The following is a 22,327-nucleotide window of genomic DNA, read 5'->3' as shown; positions in this document are numbered from 1 at the left end:
CCCATTTAACCCCTTTAAAGGGTATTTAACCACATAGGATTACATTGTTACGCATATTACGTAAGTATGCAAAATTTCAATTCATTGAGTCAACGGGAACCCTTTCAAATTTGGCCTAAAAAATATGAAAAAGACAGACAGACAGCAAAGCAAGTTAAATGAAAGCTTTTAAAAATGGTTTTCATTAACGCTGAATGTCCTGTTTTTTCATTCCAAACTTATAAATAATAATATGACAGAGATTGCGATAATGGAATTTTAAAGCCTAAAACACCAGTGATGTTTTTATTGCTTGTGTTTTTTATAATTTTTTTAAAACGAAAATCAGTAAGTAGATACTTATATACCAAGGGAGGTAAGATATGTATTCCGCCTTTGAAATATTCCATAAAAGTACGTATGTTATTTCCTTCCGAGGGAGGAAAATAAGGAAGGAAAATATCGTACTTGAAGAGTGAAAATGATATTTTCTCATGAGTCCGACGAAAATAAATGTTTACATTTTCAACATCCTGAGAATTTTGAAACATGAGCAGTTCGATAAGTTCAAATCTTGAAGCAGGAGCAACATTGTAATCATTTGGTCATTTTTACGGTTGATGGTAGAGTACTAGTCCCGGCACGTAGTTTTTATTATTCAAATGACCCAATACGCATCTCTTTTAATAGTCAATACCGTTGCAAGTCAGAGGTTAGTCATTGTTTCACGTTTTTCTGCAATGATTTTGAAGCGCATTAGCTGACCGTTTCGCGTAATTACCAATTACTTTTTATTATCAAAAAATCCATTGAGGACAAGTCCCGGCAAAAGTTTATGTAAATCAATAGTGATTATTCAGCGGAAAACCGGCTCCAGCAATCGTCTTATGGGAAATTTCCCTGAAGAATTTCTTTCATGATGTGAACCGACATGTGAAGTACCTCCATCATTAATCCATCTTTACGTAATTATCGTCAATTTGTTTACCGTCAGCTCCGAAGCAGTCTAGTATCTTTATAGCTCTCGGTACGAATTTGCGAACGTATTGAGTAGTTAATTCCCGATTATGGTAACGCGGCGCAAGAATCTGGTTGCTTCTCATCGGTGAAGAACAAACGAACACATTTAACTGCAAATTGTATTGCGATCGCAACTACTGGGAATCGAACTGTTTCGTTCATAGCCGAGAAACAATAAACGGCCTATTAAAACACTTACAATATAATAAATGAAGTTTGCAATAATTAACATCATACCTTATGCGGTACTGCCGTTATATCCAGTTCTTTATCATCGTCAAGTCCGGCCGGCTTGTTCGACATCGGCTTGCTGTCGCCGAGCTGAGCGTTCAGCGACATCTTCACTGAAGATACCCCATCGACACCTCCCTCACTTATCACGTCTTCGTACAACACGTCCGGATCGCCGGTCTTCTCCCCGGACTCCAGCTTGTCGTCCTTGCGGTCCAGCGGGCCCAAGTACGTCTCCGAGTCCACGTCGCCCTTCTCCGGCTGGATCTGGCAGTGGTCCAGACACCCATGGCGGCATATCTCCACCTTGCACTTGATGTGGACGCTCAGAGCGTCCGGGAATTTGAAAGCGTGGAAGAAGGCGTAAGTTATGACAGACGCCCGCTCGTCCGCGCCGCGGGCCTTGAGGAAGCGACTGATCATTTTCGGGCGGAGGACGCACCCGAATTCGTCCGATAACTGGATGACGTGGCCTCCTCCATCAGACGCGACGCACGATTTGACCCGCATGTCGAACTCTCCTAGCAAATTTATACAATTACTCAATTTAGAATAGTTTTTTAAACAAAGTGATTGAAGAAAGGATCTGGAAGAGCTAAATCAGACACTAATTCCGAATAAAGAAAATAATAAAACAAGTTTTATTAAAAAAATACCTTTTTTCGGAGAAAAAAAATGTCTGAATAGTTTTAAACAAAAACAAAGTAATGAACATAAAAAGACAGTACAACTTATGTGTCCTTTGCCGAAATATGTATACTGTGTTTATCCACTATGATATACATGTTAGAAGATAGAAGATAAAAGAAAGGACCTGGAAGAGTTAAATCAGACACTGATTCCGAACAAATACAAGAGCATTTACAATTAGGAAAATTTACAGAACATATAACTGTGGAGCCATTACCAGAAGCAGAAAGTTGGCCGAAACAAGTTTTATTAAAACATATACGTTTTTTTGGAGAGAAAAAAAGCTGTTTGAATAGTTTTAAACAAAAACAAAGTAATGAACATAAAAAGACAGTACAACTTAAGTATCCTATGCCTAAATATGTATAGAGTGTTTGTCCAATATGATCTCTAAGCTAGAAGATAAAAGATAGAAGATAGAAGAAAAGACCTGGAAGAGCCAAATCGGACACTAATTTCGAACAAATATAAGAGCATTTACAATGAAGGAATTCCAGAACATACTTTTACTGCGGAGCCATTACCAGAAGCAAGAAGTTGGCCGAAACAAGTTTTATTAAGAAAATAACTTTTTTTCGAGAAAAAAACTGTCTGAATAGTTTTAAACAAAAACAAAGTAATGTACATAAAAAGACAGTACAACTTATGTATCCCATGCGTAAATATGTATTCAGTGTTTATCCAATATGATATCTAAGCTAGAAGATAGAAGTTAGAAGATGGAAGAAAGAACCTGGAAGAGCTAAATCGGACACTAACAAAAGCATTTATAATAAAAAAAATCCCAGAACATACTTTTACTGCGAAGCCATTACCAGAAGCAGAAAGTTGGCCGAAACAAGTTTCATTAAAAAAAATACCTTTTTGTCGGAGAAAAAAAACTGTCTGAATAGTTTTAAACAAAAACAAATTAATGAACACAAAAAGACAGTACAACTTAAATATCCTATGCCTAAATATGTATAGAGTGTTTATCCAATATGATCTCTAAGCTAGAAGATAAAAGATAGAAGATAGAAGAAAAGACCTGGAAGAACAAAATTGGACACTAATTCTGAACAAATATAAGAGCAATTACAATGAAAAAAATTTTCAGAACATACTTTTACTGCAGAGCCATTACCAGAAGCAGAAAGTTGGCCAAAACAAATTTTATTAAAAAAAATATCTTTTTTCGGAGAAAAAATAACTGTCTGAATATTTTAAACAAAAAGAAAGTAATGAACATAAAAAGACAGTATAACTTAAGTATCCTATGCCTAAATATGTATAGAGTGTTTGTCCAATATGATCTCTAAGCTAGAAGATAAAAGATAGAAGATAGAAGAAAAGACCTGGAAGAACAAAATTGGACACTAATTCCGAACAAATATAAGAGCAATTACAATGAAAAAATTTTCAGAACATACTTTTACTGCAGAGCCATTACCGGAAGCAGAAAGTTGGCCAAAACAAATTTTATTAAAAAAAATATCTTTTTTCGGAGAAAAAATAACTGTCTGAATATTTTAAACAAAAAGAAAGTAATGAACATAAAAAGACAGTATAACTTAAGTATCCTATGCCTAAATATGTATAGAGTGTTTGTCCAATATGATCTCTAAGCTAGAAGATAAAAGATAGAAGATAGAAGAAAGGACCTGGAAGAGCTAAATAGGACACTAATTCCGAACAAATATAAAAGCAATTACAGTGAAAAAAATTTCCAGAACATACTTTTACTGTAGAGCCATTACCAAAAGCAGAAACTTGGCCGAAAAAAGTTTTATTAAAAAAAATACCTCTTTTGGAGAAAAAAAAACTGTCTGAATAGTTTTAAACAAAAAGAAAGTAATGAACATAAAAAGACAGTATAACTTAAGTATCCTATGTCTAAATATGTATAGAGTATTTGTCCAATATGATATCTAAAATAGAAGGTAGAATATAGAAGATAAAAGAAAGGACCTGGAAGAGCTAAATGGGACACTAATTCCGAACAAATACAAGAGCATTTACAATAAAGAAAATTTCCAGAACATACTTTTACTGCGGAGCCATTACCAGAAGCAGAAAGTTGTCCGAAACAAGTTTTAATAAAAAAATACCTTTTTTCGGAGAAAAAAAAACGGTCTGAATAGTTTTAAACAAAAACAAAGTTATAGACATAAAAAGATAGTACAACTTAAGTATCCTATGCCTAAATATGTCTAGAGTGTTTGTCTAACATGATCTCTAAGCTAGAAGATAGAAGATAGAAGATAGAAGAAAAGACCTGGAAGAGCTAAATCGGACACTAATTCCGAACAAATACAAAAGCATTTATAATAAAGAAAATTTCCAGAACATACTTTTACTGTGGAGCCATTACCAGAAGCAGAAAGTTGGCCAAAACAAGATTTATTAAAATTAATACCTTTTTTCGGAAAAAAAACTGTCTTAATAGTTTTAATCAAAAACCAAGTAATGAACATAAAAAGAAAGTACAATTAATGTATACTATGCCTAATATAGTAGAAGAAAGGACCTGGAACTTATACTTTTTTTGTCGAATAATTTAATATCGGACTGAAAATTTGTCTTTATAGAAAGAAAAAATTTGGATACGGCTTTTTTGAATTTTTTGCAGCTATTGGCTAAATAAACAGCGATTCATTGATTTCACAAAACCTTTGAACTTGGTCTAATTTTAATAAAAACCAATCGAAAATCAATAAAAAAAGACTCATCTAAATTTTTAGTGCAAAGAGCTTTCATTTAAAGTATCACAAAACAGTCATGAAATTTAAAAAATCACCCAATTCGTTTTCAAAAATAGAGCTAATTTTATTAGGATTCTAAAGATGACGACTCAAACAACACACCAGACGTAAAAAAGACTTGATTCCAATAAGCACTAAACTGCCCTAAGTGTCGGTATCAGAAAAGTGTAAATTACAATTTTCGTAAATTTTTTTATAAAAATTTATGAAAATTGAAAAACTGTATACTTTGATTATTGTTAAAATACTGACGTGGTCTTTACATTTGTGTAAAGTTATTTTAATAATTAATGGAAGAGTGTGGTAGTACCTCTGTAATCGTTGATGGCCACTACGAGGGTCAGGGTTGATCCCAATGGTACTATTCCGCTGACTGGCGGTGCCCATGGTCCTTTCCCGTGCTGGATCTCCATCCAGCAGTCGACGTTGTCACCTGGACCAAGTCAGAACGATCGTTTTTCGAGTTGGTGGTAGTACTCACCTCGGAAGTCCAACTGGACGACGTCCAAGTCGGCGATGACCATGGGCGGTTTGGAGGCAGTTTTCTCGTAGTCATTGAACCACTCACATCTCAGTCTTTTCGCCTCGTCCCACACTTCTAACAAGTCTTTATCATATTGCACTACCACCGTGTTTTCGTAAAACTGTCCGTGTAAATCGGGTTTGGTCCCGCATCGGGCGTACGCGATCCGAAACGAGAAGAAGGTCTGGCCCGTGGAGGGCGGCACGTAGACGCAGCGCGGGTCGCCGTGCTGCCCCTTGGAGGAGACGATGCCCTCGAAGGGCTGCGAGAAGGTCAAGTGCACGTCCATGTGGTCCTTGCCGCACATGACCTCGAGCGACTGGATGGAAGGCATGCCGTCGGGACGGTCCAGAGGCCAAAGATCGCCCGCTCCGTCCACGACATTGATCAGCTGAAAGAGGAAAGTTAACAATGAAGCGGAATTCAGCTGCCGCACCGTGTAATTATCGATAAGTTTTCTTTGAATGGAGAGGAGAAAAAATCGATATATGGTCGTGCGAAGGTAATTTATGGCTACAACGGATAGACAAATGTCCAGTGGATCTACGTGTTGTAATGTGTGGGAATGAGTCTGATGGGCGCACAAAGCTGCGAAACGGGTCAAGAACCCGCCGGCTACCAAGCCTGGCCACTATTAGCATTACTAATGCCGCCGCGGCATCTCCAAACGTGAATGCTCTACAGGTTTTGACACAATTTCAAGCGTTGCGCAACCAGCTGCCGAATATCGAAACCAATTGGCAAGATTCAAACCTTTTCTCTCTCAGAACTACCAGAAAAAACACCACTACAGAAGAGACCTTTGACCGCTTTTGCTCCTTGATGTTCCTAAGAGACTACCAGCAATTACAAGCACAAGAAGCAAGCAGAATACGATTATTTCTTTACCTTTACAAGTTTCACCATTTGTAGAAACATAATTACCTATGTATTCTTTAAATAAGTCTATATTAAGTCCGTAATGATGACTCTAGACGTCCCACAAGACTCCACTTAGGGACCAATCCTTTTAATAAATTTGGAACAACAGAACAACGATTACCGAAATTCCTCAAAATCAGAACAAATAGAAGTAACTAGCATTGTGGGCAACTGCTGAACGCGATATGTTGTGAAAACTGTGAGGTGTCCCCCAGCGAGGCGTTGCGGGTCCGATGTTATTCATAGCTGAATCAAGGTCGCTTCGCGAATTTTTTGTCAAGGAGTTGGTGTCTGAGCCGGGCTTTGGTCCTGTGTAGCTAATTAGCGTCGAAAATATGGAAATGTAATACAATCGCAGGTAAATAGTGAAGTTCCAAGTCATCCTTGTTTGATTATATTAAAGACCACTTTTTGTGTCGGCTCGGCTCAATTATTTCTTAAATATTTAATGACTTTTTTAATTAAGATATTCAAGTGTGCCAAGCTCATTAGCACAAAGCTCGCCTTCTTTTTCAATCGGTTGTGTTTAGTCCGCGGTTCGCTCTGCGTCCGGCCAATGACGTGCCACCATAAATTAATGCTCTCCTCATTACTTAACAACGCCACGCCGTCTGATCATGAACTCGCACGTTACGAATACCGTACGCTCTATTTCGTTCCCATGTTTATGGTTTACATAGGGATATTCAGACTTTTCCACCCATATTGACAATGAAGCGCTCCAAACCGGTCATTAACCGGACTTCTACGAACGCGCATCTCTTCTATCTGAGATTATATGGTGATTATCTGGTTTACACCATTTTGCTTGCCTGCAATTTAGTAATCTTTAATAATTATATGGTGCGGCAGAGAAGGCATTTTAATATGATGTAAATACGGGCCAGGAGAAAAAATTTTGTCTTTCTAGACGCGAATCCGCAACTGGCGGCATATTGCAACCACGATAATTGTTTGTAAATTGTAAACAATCCCAACTGACGCGGAAGCTCTTCAGCACTCATCATCAAAGTAGAAAATCTTAATGGTCCTCCAGAACTGGGGACATTACCTACATTTTCCTCGTTTGTTGGAACGGTATGTGGTATGCGATTCGTCAATGCGGTGATTGAGCACAATTTAAATATCAGCGATGAATATCAATTGCAAATCCTGTTAGCATCGCGCATAATGTATTCTAAGTGAGTTTGGTAAGTTACACGAGCAAAAACAATTTGCTCGTACGCTTCGTTGGGGATTTTACATTACTCTGATAGAGAATCGGCAAATGCTGCAAATAGCGAGCATTCTGATTTTGCCAGCAGGTGAATACGAAATGCGATATCAATCAGCGAAGTCTCAAATCAAAATAATTGCCCTGTTTTTCTCAAATATGTTGCAAGAAATTGATTAGAACTGTTGACGCACGGGAAAATTTAATTCTTATTTATTGTGTATCCTGAGCCATGAACTCAGTAAAAATCACCAAGCAACACCTGAGTTTAATTGTTTCAACATGTTTGAGCATTTTAGCTCCTCCTGTTTCAAAAACTCAATTATTTTAAGAGATTTCATCGAAACGAAAAGACAAGCAAAAAAATATACGCAAATAACAAATATTATAAAGCGATAAAAATGAAAATACAAAACCATAATTTCTTGTTTGAAGTTTTGCCAAAACTTTCAATTACTTCTGCTTTGAACCATTCAAACTCCAAAATAGAGTTAAGTGTCGAATTGTTTAAAAAAAATTGCTTTTAACACAAAGAAACAGAAATCAGGTCCTTGGTAAAATTGTTTCTAATCTGTGTTACTAATTATAATTTTTCGTTTTTTATTTGAAATTTTGTATCATTTTTCTTCTAGTTTTATTCTGCCTCTTTTACAGCTAGTTACTATTCTCTATCTTTTCTCTCTTCTATAGTTTTTTCTTCTATAGCTCTCCTCTTCTGGCTGTTATTTAGTTCTTTCCTAGATTTTCTCTGTCTACTTCTTCTCCAGCTCTACTCCCGCCCGTTTATAGACTTTTTCAAGTTTTTCTTTAACTCTTCTTCAATTCTTCTAAAACTCGTCTCTAACTATTCTATAGCTCTTCTTAAGATCCTGTCTAGCATTTTTCTAATTATCCTTCTATAGTTCTTGTTTAGTTTTTTTCTAGTTCTTCTCTAACTTTTCTCAAGCGATTTTCTACCTATTTTCTAGCTATCTCTTCTCTAGATATAGGCAAGCAAAAGAATTTGTGTTACTAATTATAATTTTTCTTTTTTCATTTTAGGTTTTGTATCCATCTTTTTTTTAGTTTTATTCTACCTTTTCTACAGATAGTAAGTATTCTCTATCATCTCTTCTGTAGCTTTTTTCTTCTCTAGATCACCTCTTCTGGCTGTTCTTTAGTTCTTTCTTAGATTTTTTCTGTCTACTTCTTCTCCAGCTCTACTCTTGCCCGTTTCTAGACTCTTTCGAACCCTCTTCAAGTTTTTCTCTAACTATTCTTCAATTCTTCTCAAACTCGTCTCTAACTTTTCTATAGCCCTTCTTAGGATCCTGTCTAGCTTTTTTCTAATTTTTCTTCTATAGTTCTTCTTTATTTTTTTTTTCTAGTTCTTTTCTAACTTTTCTCTAGCGCTTTTCTACCTATTTTCTAGCTATCTCTTATCTAGATATGTGCAAGCGAAAGAATTTGTGTTACTAATTATAATTTTTCTTTTTTCATTTTAGGTTTTGTATCTATCTTTCTTTTAGTTTTATTCTACTTTTTCTACAGATCGTTAATTTTCTCTATGTTCTCTTCTGTAGCTTTTTTTTCTAGATCACCTCTTCTGGTTATTCTTTAGTTCTTTCCTACATTTTCTCTGTCTACTTCTTCTCCAGCTCTACTCTCGCCCGTTTCTAGTTTCTTCCGAGCCCTCTTCAAGTTTTTCTCTAACTCTTCTTCAATTCTTTTCAAACTCGTCTCTAACTTTTCTATAGCACTTCTTAAGATCCCGTCTAGCTTTTTTCTAATTTTCCTTCTATAGTTCTTCTTTAGTTTTTTTCTAGTTCTTTTTCTATCTTTTCTCTAGCGCTTTTCTACCTATTCTCTAGCCAACTCCTCCCTAGATATGTGCACGCGGAAGAGTTTGTGTTACTAATTATAATTTTTCTTTTTTCATTAAAGTTTAGCATCTATCTTTCTTTTAGTTTTATTCTGCCTTTCCTTTTATTCTAGTTCTTTTATTCGAGTTACTATTCTCTATCTTTTCTCTCTTTTATAGCTTTTTTCTTCTCTAACTCTCTTCTTCTGGATGTAGTTCTTCTCCAGATTTTTCTCTGTCTACCTTTTCCCCAGCTCTACTCTCGCCCGTTTCTAGTCTCTTTTTCGTTACCTCTTCCCTTTACGAGCTTTTTTCTTCTCTATCTTAAATTAAAATTCTAAAGTTGAATTTCACTTTTCATTTTTCAACTTTTAGAGTAAATTGTTTAATTTCGTAGAAAATCTGAAATAATGGCGTTCAAGCGAAAAGAACTAGACTTAAGTTTCCCACGAAACATAAGGTTTTTCCAAAAGTTCCTTTAAATTTCCTAAGAATTTTCTCTAATTTTGACGGTCCTTCAGGTTGTATCCTTGTTTTATGTCAAAGATACGAAACATTTTCTAATTTTTTTCATACTTTGAGTAAAAAAGCAAATAAGACCATTACTTCAAGATTTTAAAAATTATTCTCTTCAAGCAAAAAATCCCAATCCTTGTTAAAAAAGCAAAAGTGAATCAACTAAAATAGTTTATTTCTAAACAAATTATTTGTTTACTGCGATAAAGTTTCCCAAATTTTCCTAAACGTGACCACAACCAGACAGTAGCTACCAAAAAATGTGGTCACTTGTTGCTATGTTTGCAAATAGAACGTGCATTGATTGTTTTCAAGTTTTTATCCAAATTTTACTGCATTTTATCAATAAAACGGGTTATAATTTCTCAATCGTCGTGAGGTTCCAGATGAGCAATTTCAGTGATTCACTTGGAGAACTTGTCAGGAATTTAATGAAAATTGATGCACGAAAGGCCTGCAGGTGTGTCGTTTTATCTCGGGGAAGTCACTCTGACCTTTGCTAGTCCTCCTTGGGGTGCGTTTTACCGTTTTAATGTTATTGTCGTTTGTGACACTTCGTCCAAGGTTAGGAATGCCGTTGAAGAGGTCGTCAATATTAGCATTGTTGGGCAAGTGTCGAGGTCAATGGTCAAAGCCGGACAGTTATGGAGGAAACAATCGCAAAGTTTGGCAGCGAACTAATGAGTAGAAGTCACCAGAGTGGCACTAATAACATCGCTTATGAATCGTCTTAAAGGCCAGCGACTCTGACAGTTATAACAGCTGTTGTGCGAATGTATTGTAAGTGCACTCTCTCGCAATCATCTCTTTATGGTGGATGGTTTTATTAATTAGTAAAATTGTATTAATCAGTGATTTACTCGCCTCGATCGGCTTTACTGTTAGCTAAGATTGAAACCAGATCTTGACCTGTCTTCGTTACACTTGAAAGTTGTAGAAAGATGAGTGCTGGCTTTGCTACAGGTGCAAGGCGCCAGATTGCATTCCACCAGCAGCAAAAATCTCGAATACATCAATTATTCCAACTTTTTACATTCCCACGATAAGACTCTTATTCTAATTTGTTGAATAAGCCGGATACCGTTAGGTGCGTAGGAACGCTTGGACATGTTAAAGGTCGCCAATTAATGCTCCAGGTTCACATCATGACTTATAAACATTTTTACACGTTAATGTCAAAGGAAAAACCATAATCCGCACGACGATACCGATCAGGGGACACGTGTGGACCCCTGCGACACGACGAAAGTGAACACCTTCTGACCTGAACACCTGTGTGCTCAGCTCAAAAAAATTCAGACGAAAATTTGATTTGGTTTGAGGAGACTGGCCCTAGCTTATTGAGCTGTAAGCAGCTGCGGCTTGGAAACCTTGACCTGATGTAACAACTGTCTGCGTGATGCTTGAAAATCTGATCGACACTTACCAATAAAATGAAAGAAAAACACCAAATCACAGGCAGGAGTAAAAGTCGCCTAAGGTGGCGAGGTGGGCTCAGCATTTTTCCGTGGCCCTGCAACAAAAACACCATCAATTAACAAAAACACAAAAACATAGATCTTCAATATCAAAATTGTGGTTTTGTTCTAAAGATTCAATTTTGAATTGTCAATGTTTTGCACTAAAAATTGTGAGATTAAAATTTCGTTGATGAAACTTTGGTATCCTCACCCAAAGCTCTACCTCCGGTTCTAACGTAAAAAATTTTTAATCCGATTTTAAATTTTTGAAGTTAGCTTTTTACTATCTACGGGTACTTCTTAAGCTAAAACTTTTTTCTAATTTTCCTTGAGTTTGAACTTCCAAATTCTAATGGAATTTAACTTAGGTTACAATTCCTTTTAAGATTTTGCCTTTTAGACTCCTAGCATCCAGAGTTATAAGGGCTAATAATACGTGTTAGGGAATGGTTTGCAGAAATTTAAAGACAAATAGAGAATGCCAAGACAATCAATTAAGCAAAATGTATGTAAAGCAAAAATGCATAGTTTCCTTTCTGAAATTGAAGTCCCAAATTATAACAATAATATAATATATAATATATTATATATTATTTTATTGAAAAAACAGCAGAGGCAAATTAACTTTTTGGTCCACTACGTTATTTTTTATTTCAATTTGTGTTTTGTTATTAAATTTTACGAAAATAAAATTAAAAACTTTTTTGCCAGAACCGGGATTCAATCCAACCACATAAATGAACATGTTAGCTACAATTTTTAAAAATTTTTAAAACGTCCATGCGCCACCATCTCCATTTTGATAATAACCTACCATAAGCCTCTCAATTTCTGAAGAAAGTACGCTTTTTTTGGAAAAATTATATAAGCGTTTTTAACTCGTCTGATTATGTCAAATTTACATACGAATTATTGCTAAGCCATTTCCTAACACCTTGTATAGACAAGTGTAGACCTAAGATTTCAGCTCCTAATCTCAAAACTTCTACTTCCGAACTCAATAAAGCTTTAACTTCTTTAAAAATCGTGATTTAGAACTTGCAAATGTAAAGTCAAAAGTTCAGTTTATGTTCGATTTTTAAGTTAAAAGCTCGAAGTTGTTTTAAAACTTTGCAACTTTTCAGTTCTAAAATTACAAATTTTTAAAGTTCGATTTCTAATATAAAGCTTTGTGCGAGTATTCTATGAGTTTGAACTTCCAAGTTTTAATATATTTTATGTTAAACATCGTAATTCAGTATTTTCTAGAAAATATTCAGAGTTTTAAATTTTAATAAAAGATTTAAAAAAAACTTATAGTTTCGGTTTTCAGTCTTAATACTTTGACCTCCTAACTTGCAATTTCTACTTCTATTCTTTACTTCTGATGTCTAATTCTTACATTCAAATGTGCTTTTCTCGATTGCAGAAAAACTGGAATTGTAAAGCTCAGATTTTCAAAACAAGAAACTTTGAAACTCACAGTTTTGATTTCAGGACTTGGATTTCGTAAAATAAACCAGAAATTCTAAATTATAAGTCAAAATTCTAGAAGTTAGTTCTAAAAGTGTTAGTGTTAAAACTTGCGATATCTATTTATATGTTTAAAACTGAAACATTTGAACACACAATTCAGATTTTTCAAAATACATCTTCAAAATTCTTTGAATCGATGACATTCTTTCCAGGTATTCAGATACGCAATGAATACCAAAAGTCCAAGTTTAAAGCTCACTATTTTCACTTTACTTCAATCTCGAAACAGGAGTTCTTGTTTCTAAACACAGTAAAATTTTTTATTTTTACGTTTGAAATTCTTCTTTTTTAAATCCTGGAGACACCGTTCAAATTTGCAAACTTGAAATTCCTAGAAGCTAGGATATTTCAGTGCTATCTTCATCTGAGATAACGAGATCAAGCTTCTTGTTCTTGTATAAATAGCTTTGACTAAAACTGGGCCAAAATGCGCAAAACAATTCGCATTGTCCCAGAGCCTTGAAAAACACTTTGAAATCGCGCTAGTGGCACCGCCAGACAAATCGGCGTCTTTTTTCGCCGCGGTATTGTATGGAGATGCGCGCCATGAATTGCAAAGCAGAGGCCCGACAATGGACCGTTGCGGCGCGCCGCCATAAAAACAAAAATTCGAGTGATAGTCGTCGTGTGAAACTGGTTTCAGCGACAATTTCCGAGAATCTTTGTAAAAACTAGTTATTAGGTCAAGATTTTCGAATTTTCTTTTAAGCACGTTTTGTTACGGTCGACTCGGACATGTTTAGTGCCACGAAGCGGAGAATTAGGTAAACAAAAAGTCCTCTCCTCGAGCATTTTGCATAAAACGGATGTTTTACGACGATATGAATGCAAACAAATCGTTGATACTACAAGCGAAAAGACGTGGACGGCCGATTTGTACCAGTTAGGCGAGTTTACGGCTTCCTTCTGCATTGAAATGCTCGCATAATTAGTACCACGAGCTTTGCTGGACGCAAAACCGAATTGTGGCCAACAAAAAAGGCACGAAATTGCTAGAATTTTTGTTACAAATTCTTCTAAAACGGAGGAGTAATTTTTGTATGAACTGGAGAGTTTGGAGCTTTTTGGCGCGTTCTGAGAGAGGGATCCTGATGTCATTTTGTTCAAACAGTGGTCTTTCCTGGGCAATTAGGTTTAGCACATTTACTTTAACATTTCCTGTTTTTATAGTGGGAAGTCGAGTGTGCAAATATAATTTCACAGTTTGCGTTTCGAGCTCGTAAAAAACGAAAAACGTGAGAGAACAAGTCTGTTGTCAAATATGTCCAAGTCTGTGGTCTGTGTGGTCTCCAGCGTCCTGAAACTGTTCAATTAGCCATAGAAAATCGTCCGTTTCTTCCATAAATCGAACCAGATAGCATAAACGGTATAATTATTCACTTAGTCAAACAATACGTTTTACGCATAATGAATGTATTTTCCGATGGGATGAATGAGATGTAATTACGGCTATAAAATATCGTGAGCTTTCAATCCGGTTTTGTAGTTTATTTAATTGACGTAGATGCACGGTGCAACTCATTAACATCCACATTTCAGCGTGGTTACTCGCTGTCTCATTTTGCAATGTTGGATGGTGCAGCATTTGAATAATTAATAAGTGTGCGCCTATTTCATTAAATACAAGTGAAGAGCCAATGCACGAGACAATAATTAGCGGCGTGGTTTACAGATAAGCAAATGACAGATCCTTCTGCCACTGACGTACGCCTGTCAAAGCAATTAGCTGTGGAAGGAAGCTTGTTAGAGACAACGATTCAAGCTCTTGTTCGCTGATATTTGTAACCACCAAAAAGATTTTCACGCTGTTTCTAGTCCAAGGTCTGGTAATAACATCTTTTAGCGATTTCCTATTTTAGAAGGTACTAATGGACCAAAATTCGTAAAAGGTGTTTCAGTTTTGGGCAATGAGTTTGAATATTTTTGCGCAGAGTATATTGTCCTTTCCCTTCTTTGTTACCTCCTGTTGAATGATGAACACCAGCGCACTTTAAATACCAAACAAATGTTTCCAAATAAGTGTATAGTGTGTCGGGTTTAAACTATGTTTAATTTTCCTTTGGTAGCGATTTTAAGGAGACAGTAATTTTTTGTCAAGCTGCTTTTAGAAGTTTCGATATGTTTTATCAAAATATGTGTAAGAACTCTGAGAATACTAAAAGATCAATGAAAACAGTATTTAGATATTAACTCTGTTGGTGCAGAAGGTAGGTATCTAATTTGCTCAGTTCGAGCTTAAGCTTTTGGTTACGTAAACTCAGTTTAAATTTAAACCAAGTTTAAACCGTAGTTGTGTTACTCAGTGGAAAGTTTAGCTAAGCTGCGCTGAACTTGTTACTTATGCGATTGGTAGTAGTGTACGCTTGCGCACTTGAGGTATAAGGTTGCTTGACGGGATTTTATTTTGACACTTCTGATTTTAAAAAGTTATGTAAAGATGGAATAATATTATCATTTATCAATATTTTGGTACATTGTAGAAATAATATAGTTATAATAAGAATTTTAAGGTTAAAAATAAATGTTAATATAATTAATAATTACTAAAATGTCTTTTCTTTATTTCTTAAAACTCTTTCATGCGCAGCATTTTCAAATTGTGCTTTCTTCTGACAAAGTGCAATTTATCGTTTTCTGGCTTTTCTTTGAAAACACAGCAATAAACTGATTTACATAGTTTATTTGTTGCTTTTGTGCATTTGAAGACTTGGGCGTCCTCACTTTTGAAGCATAACGATTTTATATAAATAATTTAACTGTTTAAAAATTTGTGCTATAATTAAAAGCACATAATATTTACATAGTATAATTAATTCTAACATTAAAAACAATTAAAAAAATAAACATTGGCTTAGTCGATATTTTGTAACTGAGCAACACTCGGTGCCGGCTTAAGCTTAGTTTAAAGTTAATCTCGGTTTAAGCTCAAACTGAGCAGCCGACCATTAATAATAATGTCTGCATCAACCAATGCAAAATTTGTTTATTTAGTCCCGTATCCTTTAGAGAACCTATAAAAAAATCCTGTTTCAAGAAGCCTTATCAAATTATTGAGCAGTATCGCATTATTTTAGCTATTTTTCAGTTATTAAAGTAATTTAAGTAAATTTTTGAGTAAGTATTTAAGTTCAAGTTATTGTCCAAGTTGTCATGAATTAAATATTCTGTAAAACTTTTAAATAAGAAATTTGTTTTTGGAAAGCAAATATTTTTGCTGATTTTTTTTTAAAACGTAGTTATAGGGAAATAATAAAAATCTGTATGTAGATCTTTACGTTGCAAAATAATGGCGAAATTATAAAAAAAATCTAGTTTATACTAATTTGTAACATAAGATAATTTACAAGTATTTTACTTAGTTTGCCAAGGAATTATGATTTTTTTGTTAAATGTTTGAAGCAGAGATCCAAGTATTTGATTAATGGACTGGTTTTTCTATAGGTAATGGATAATAAGTGGTCATTGTGTGGTAATTTCTAATATTGGAAGAGCAATTTTCAATTTTCTGGAAATTTGTTTTGATGTAAATGACTTCACGCTTTTTTATTTGAATCCGTCAAGCATTTTGAAGCGAAAAATTTGGGTGTCACGGCAAAAGTTTATCAAATGTGTAGGTATACCGACAGATTTCTTCTTCCGTTTCTAGAAAACTAAACGATGACTGGTTTTTAGAGTTAAAAAGACCAGAAACGCTAAATTTTAGGAATTGCTCTTTTAATCAATCAAAAAATTTCCTTTTAAATAATGAACTACAGTTTTTATCTATTAATTTCAAATACGTATATTAAAAGACCACTTTTCTCTTTTTCAGCTATAAAAAAATGTTTAAGCTTTGTTTAAATTTTACTTGTATATTAATAATTATTCTATAAATTATATAACTGTAAATTACTCCCAAATTAAAAAAAAATATATTTTTTTTAATTGTATTAACAAATTTTGTTTGTTTTTGGTGTTTTTTGTGTTTTTACCATGTCTTAGTTAAGACTTTCTTACACTAAATTACATTTACATTTTTTATGTTTTGGAAAAACTGCACGTAGAACTTGAATTATTTTGATTTATTTCGTTATTTTCGCAATATAAAATTGCTTCTCGTGGTATACCACTTTCCACCGGATTTTCTTCACGTATCGTTAAGTGTTCCAGTTTTTCAGACATCCTTGTTCAAGTGTAAGTATTCCTAGCCATCGACAAGGTAAAGTTCCCAAAGTAATGTCTGAGAAAAAGCACTTAACGAGTACCTCCATACAATGAGCAAGAAGTGAAAAATTACAGCGGAAGCTTATAGAGATTAAGCCAAAGAAAGAGAGGTCAGAACAATAAATCAACAATGAGAATATTAATGAACTAATTAAAAAGACCTCGCGATTAATTTCTATAGAATACCACAGCTGGCTCGACCAAAACCTCTTTTTTGCCCACGAAGAAAGAAAAACTTCGCTTGAATCTAGCCCCTCCTCATGAATGAACCCCGGTTACGTAATTACCAGAGCAATTAAAATTTTTGGACGGAGAGTTCCGAGAAGAGCGACCTCACGCGCGTTTCCGCTTATTTCCGGCCGAATTTTCGGCATGAATTACGCCCAAACACGTGTGCAATGTAGGCAGAGTTCGCGTGTGTTCGGGGACACTGGAGACGATCCACATGACCGTCATTCCAGCGGCTGCCGGCCCCCGGGGCTCCGGCCATGGTTATTGACACCGGACTGGGCCTCCGACCAGGGCCGGATTAAACTTTCTACGAGAGCTGACGACAATTTTTCAAATTTTTCCCGAGAAGACTCGTTCTTTAATTAAAACGATGAGAAAATTGGCGGCAGCTTCGGCTAACAGCCAAAATATGTGCTTCTTTTTTTGGGTTTTGATAAAATTTTTATACAAAGTTGATGCTTGCAAATTTGAATAAAAGCCAAAATGCTCAATATATTTGTTTTTTTTATTGTAACGTATTGCCTACCACTGTCACAATTTTGACTACAAATTTAAAAAATTGAATTTGTCTCTGCTTTTGTCTTTTCGTGGCTCAATTTTTTTCCTGTCGCTTAATAATGTAACAATTACCACATACAGGGTGACCCAGGAGTGGGTATTCGGTCTATAACTTATATAACTTTTTTGGTAATTGAAATATTATTGTGCTGTTTTTATTATCCGATAGATCGACCTAAGATCTACAAACTACAAATATTTTTATTATGCACAGGGTGTTGTCAACAGGGTGGTGAACCAAAGTTATATTTTTTTAAATGGCACACTCTATATAAATTTTTGCATAATTAGATTCTACGCAAAAAATAATGTAACTTTATATAAACTATTGTGGGTCTATCTTTTTTCATTTTGGAATTAATCAACTTTTTTTTATAAAAGAGACCGATTTTTAAAAAATCACTTTAAAATCGTCAATGAATATTTTCCGGCAAATTTGCAACAGAAAAATTCAGAATATAATATACAGAGTGTGCCAAAACGCAAAAAGTTGAATAACTCATTTTTTCAAATGAAACACCTTGTACCTTTTTCATGTATCGATAGCATTTTTGATAAGGTTTCTAGCAAAATTAAAATATTTTTCGAGATTTTTGAAAAAAATAATTTTATTACAAGAAAATTAGTTATCCTAGAATCTGATAAGACAAATGATAATTTATTTTTTGATATATACTAATGTGACTAATTACATTAGTAATCTAATTATTACTTGATACATAAATAAATTTTGTTTATCAAAAATTAATTATAGAATAAATGAAAAAAGAAAAAAATACTTTGGTTCACCATCCTGTATACAACACCCTGTGTACAATAAAAATATTTTTATTTTGTGAACTTTAAGTCGGTCTATCGAATAATAAAAACGGCATGGCAATATTTCAAATAATAAAAAGTTATAGACCAATTACGCACCCCTGGGTCACCCTGTATGCTAGTGTAGCCAATGCTAAAACCTTAAAACCGTTTTACATTTTGGTTTTAATAAAATTTATTGTAGCAACGTTTTTTTTGTACATCATTAATTTTTTATTATGATTACCCCAAACCCCAAGGACCCTTCAAGCTAATCACTCAGGTAAGCTTATTGTGTGATTTATTGTTGAAAGACTGTAGTCTTTCAGACAAACCGATCAGTATCGTAAATATTTGCGGGTCACCATTGTCAAAACGTTTGCTTATTTCAAGCACCATTATCTGTTATAAAACTTTATGGTGTACAAAGAAAACGTTGCTACAATAAGTCCATTGGCTTGTAGAGGAAACAGAGGACTTCTTAGTATATCATTCTATAATGGTGACCATGTTGTGGTCAAAGCACGTGTCATGTGTAAAAAATAAAGTTTAGTGTTTTAAAGAGTTTCGGACAAATTTTGAAAAATAAACAATTGACGATTTAGATAAGTTTTTTTGTTAAAACAATAGAACATAGGTAAAATTAGAGTAAAGATAAATGTGGTAGCTGGGGGCGCCCCGGGCTTCCAACCGTAATCCGGCCCTGCCTCCGACTAAGCGATGCTTGATTGCACATATGACGTCCGTACTGTTATTTTAATTAGGGGACGTGAGCGCCCTCACATGGGCCCAAAATTTTTCCTCTGTCAGTGATAAAATGTGTCAGTCGGGGACTTTAGATTAGCTCGAAAGTGTAGTAGACTTTTTATGAATGAATTATTTATTCACAGTTCAGGTTTAGTGGAGCGGAGTGTGTTATTTGCAAGATTATGAGGTATATTCGTCTCATTAAAAAATGCCAAGACTATGACACGGTTTATAAAATTAGTTCAGCAGAAAATTTTTGCCCATTTTTCGTAATTGGATGCTGTATTGAAAAATTTATAAGAGAAAAGTTTGGAAGACCGTTAGAAAGTCAAAAGTGACACAGATTGATCCAAAATGCCGTGCTTTGCATATTTTATATTATTTCGTGTTGATTTGTTTTATTTAGAGAGGTGAAGAGAGTTGCAAAAATATCTTATTAACTAGATAAGATTTAGGTCTGATTGTGTGTGAAGATTAGATAATTCTTTCTATTATATTTTTATGGCATTTAAATGTGAAGAAAAAATGTGGGGTCACGTTATAGAGAACTAAATTTCCTCCAAAAAAGTCCTAGAATCCTGGACACCAAACCTACATAAATATGTGCAACCGTTTAGGTTTAAACTGCTTTAATAAGTCTTTCCCTGATAATCAGTTACCGGTAAATATCAAAAAAATTCTTCGCTTGAGAGTCTTTAAGTGAAGATAAAGGTACAGTCTCCAAACTTGTTGTCGGAAATTTATTTCTCTATAATTTTCTTTCTACATGTTACTTCTTACTTGAATCTTTATCCGTGTTGACAGCGTTTTGGAAAATTTTTAATATTTTTTTCTCATTTTTACTTTGTCTTAAATTTTTATCTCAATTCGCCTCCTAGTGTTCAATTTTCAAATAGTCCGTTTTTAAATGAGGAATTTCTTGCGATCATTTGGTTTGGGGAAATGGGGAGTCACAAAGGCTAAACGCCAAAAAATGCTAAAAAGCTAAATGTCAGGATATTCAAATGAGGGTCAACGTATCAAAAATAGTTTAGAGTCGTGTAAAAACGTGCCAACTCGACACTAAATTGGCTTTGTTCGTCGAGATATCAGCAAAACGGTTCCTGAAATAAAGCTCCACCTGTCCACTTCTTTGTCTTTCTTTTATGTTTCATGTATTGTTAGAAGCACTATTAGTGAAGCAGAAGCAATAAAACCGGAACATTTTGTAAGACAGAGCGTCTTATTCGTGTGATTTATCGACCAGTCTTTCGCATTTAAAATCTGTTACAAAGTAATTTCTCCGTGCTTTATTAATTCCGTGAATCGAGGAGGATTTTTCCGAACGTAAATGAGCTTCCGACTTAATTGAAGTGCAATGAGACGGAATTGTGGAAATAATTGATTATATTCATTACCTCATAGTGTGTCAGTAACGGAAACTGGACATGGTTTATTAAACGCAATTTTCAAACAAGCGCATTTCGGCGGATTATCACCAAACAAACACAAGAGTGCAAAAAACTGCTTGAGTATGCATCATCATCAATAACAATAATTAGATTTGTTTGATGTAAATATTAATATTGAATTTAACGACCAGGTGCCTACATAAAACCCAGCTAAATTTATGTAAATGCCATTCAAATATAAACAAAACGAATTGACAGATATTAAGCAGAGCGAGGCGACAAGGGCCGGGCGTTTTCGAATTACCCACACTTTTTCATCAAATATTTCTAGAATCTGTGTTAATAGTCCAACTATGTCGAGTCCTTCACTCTCCATTCCAGAGCCGAAAAACAATGACAAATCGTCGAAACTAACGGCATTTAGTGATGCTTGGCTGGCTGGACACTTTTTCCCTTTTAAATAAAATGTAGGGTCTTTAGATAAAAGAGCGTTTCTTCAAGACGAGAGATAAAAAAGTCAACGGTAAATGGGATGTTGGTCATTTATTATATTTTATCATTCGGCTCGGGCAAGCAATGATTGATAAGTCAAAATAGATAATTACCGAATGAAATAAATGTTACTGTTTGATGGCAGATAGAAAAACTATGAGAAGATCATTATGGTAATGAGAATGGACGAGGAAATTAATGACTATATCAACGTTCAGGAGAAATTGGAATTTTGCCGAAAAAACTGGGCAAAAACGTGCCAACAAGCATTATGCTCATGAGCGAGACGAGCAGTTAACGCCAAAAAATGCCAAAACATTCCCACGAACTTAATGATTCTAGTGTTTTAAGATATGATTGGAAAATTGCAATTTTCGTTGAGTTATCTTTCGGCCGTCATTATCTGCACCCGAGCGAATTCTTTCCACAGACCTGTTTGTCTGGATCTAGTTCACGATCACATGACGGATCATCCAAAACTTGTCAGGAATTTCCTGAAACTTCCGATTTCCAGAGCCCATTTAAACGATCGGTGCAAATTTTGGCAAGGAATTACCGTTGTTAGCAATCAAAATGACTAAAAGCGGGTCAAAGCATGTGTGTGGTGTGTATTAAAAATTTGCTTTCAACGAGTAATAGACAATCAAAGTGGACAAAGATTTACATAACTGTTGTTGACACTCCCAATAAAGCTCGAAACGGAAACGATTTAGGGGACATGTGATAACGATTTAGCGTGGAAGTGGAGTAAGTTCTTGTGTTTTGAGGTGAAAGAGCCATAAATCACGAGAGGCGGAACTTGCACTAGTGGTACTCCAGGATACAGAGTGTCCTTTTTCCCAAACCATAAATCATGTAAGCAAACTCGAACTATTGGCCAAGAATATGAATGAAGTGGGTACACAGAGGTGTATTGACTCACTTGGTACCACCTGAGCCATCAATACGCCATCAGTGGTAATTTTTCTCTCAAACTAGCTCGAACTTATCGAAAGTGGATCTTGCGGTTAGAGGTCCCGATCGTATCTTTAAAAGCAATTTCGTCGCAGATTCCGTCTTGGCAATTACCTTTTGGCGATGTCATCAGTCTCGTAGCACTGTCGCAGAGTGTTGCCACCACATCACCGTCTTGTAAATTTTAATCCATCGGTCACCATCACGCGTATCATGGCCGGCGCGCGTGTCTTGCAGAGGAGCTTTTGCCAAAGAAGTGGTCGACGAGAGCTCGAACTGAAACTGACTGTCGAAGGAGAGACGG

At 35.1% G+C, this 22,327-nt stretch overlaps 1 protein-coding gene across 2 annotated transcripts in view; it reads right to left on the bottom strand.

Moving 5' to 3' along the window:
• m (miniature) overlaps positions 1–22,327 on the bottom strand; it is a 27,609-nt gene extending 5,282 nt beyond the window's left edge. The window contains exons 1-5 of one of the 2 annotated variants that reach the window (XM_008193007.3): positions 22,138–22,327; positions 11,101–11,187; positions 5,143–5,575; positions 4,972–5,094; positions 1,237–1,751 (exon numbers count right to left, since the gene is read on the bottom strand). In XM_008193007.3, coding sequence (XP_008191229.1) covers positions 1,237–1,751; positions 4,972–5,094; positions 5,143–5,575; positions 11,101–11,175 — 1,146 coding nt within the window. In that variant the 5' untranslated portion in view covers positions 11,176–11,187; positions 22,138–22,327. Of the gene's footprint in view, positions 1–1,236; positions 1,752–4,971; positions 5,095–5,142; positions 5,576–6,108; positions 6,312–11,100; positions 11,188–22,137 lie in introns of those variants that run through there. The other variant, XM_064357856.1, reaches the window with a different exon arrangement.

The sequence above is a fragment of the Tribolium castaneum genome, chromosome 7 (assembly GCF_031307605.1).
Source record: "Tribolium castaneum strain GA2 chromosome 7, icTriCast1.1, whole genome shotgun sequence".
Lineage (NCBI taxonomy): Eukaryota > Metazoa > Arthropoda > Insecta > Coleoptera > Tenebrionidae > Tribolium > Tribolium castaneum.
This window is presented reverse-complemented; position numbering and strand designations above follow the sequence as displayed.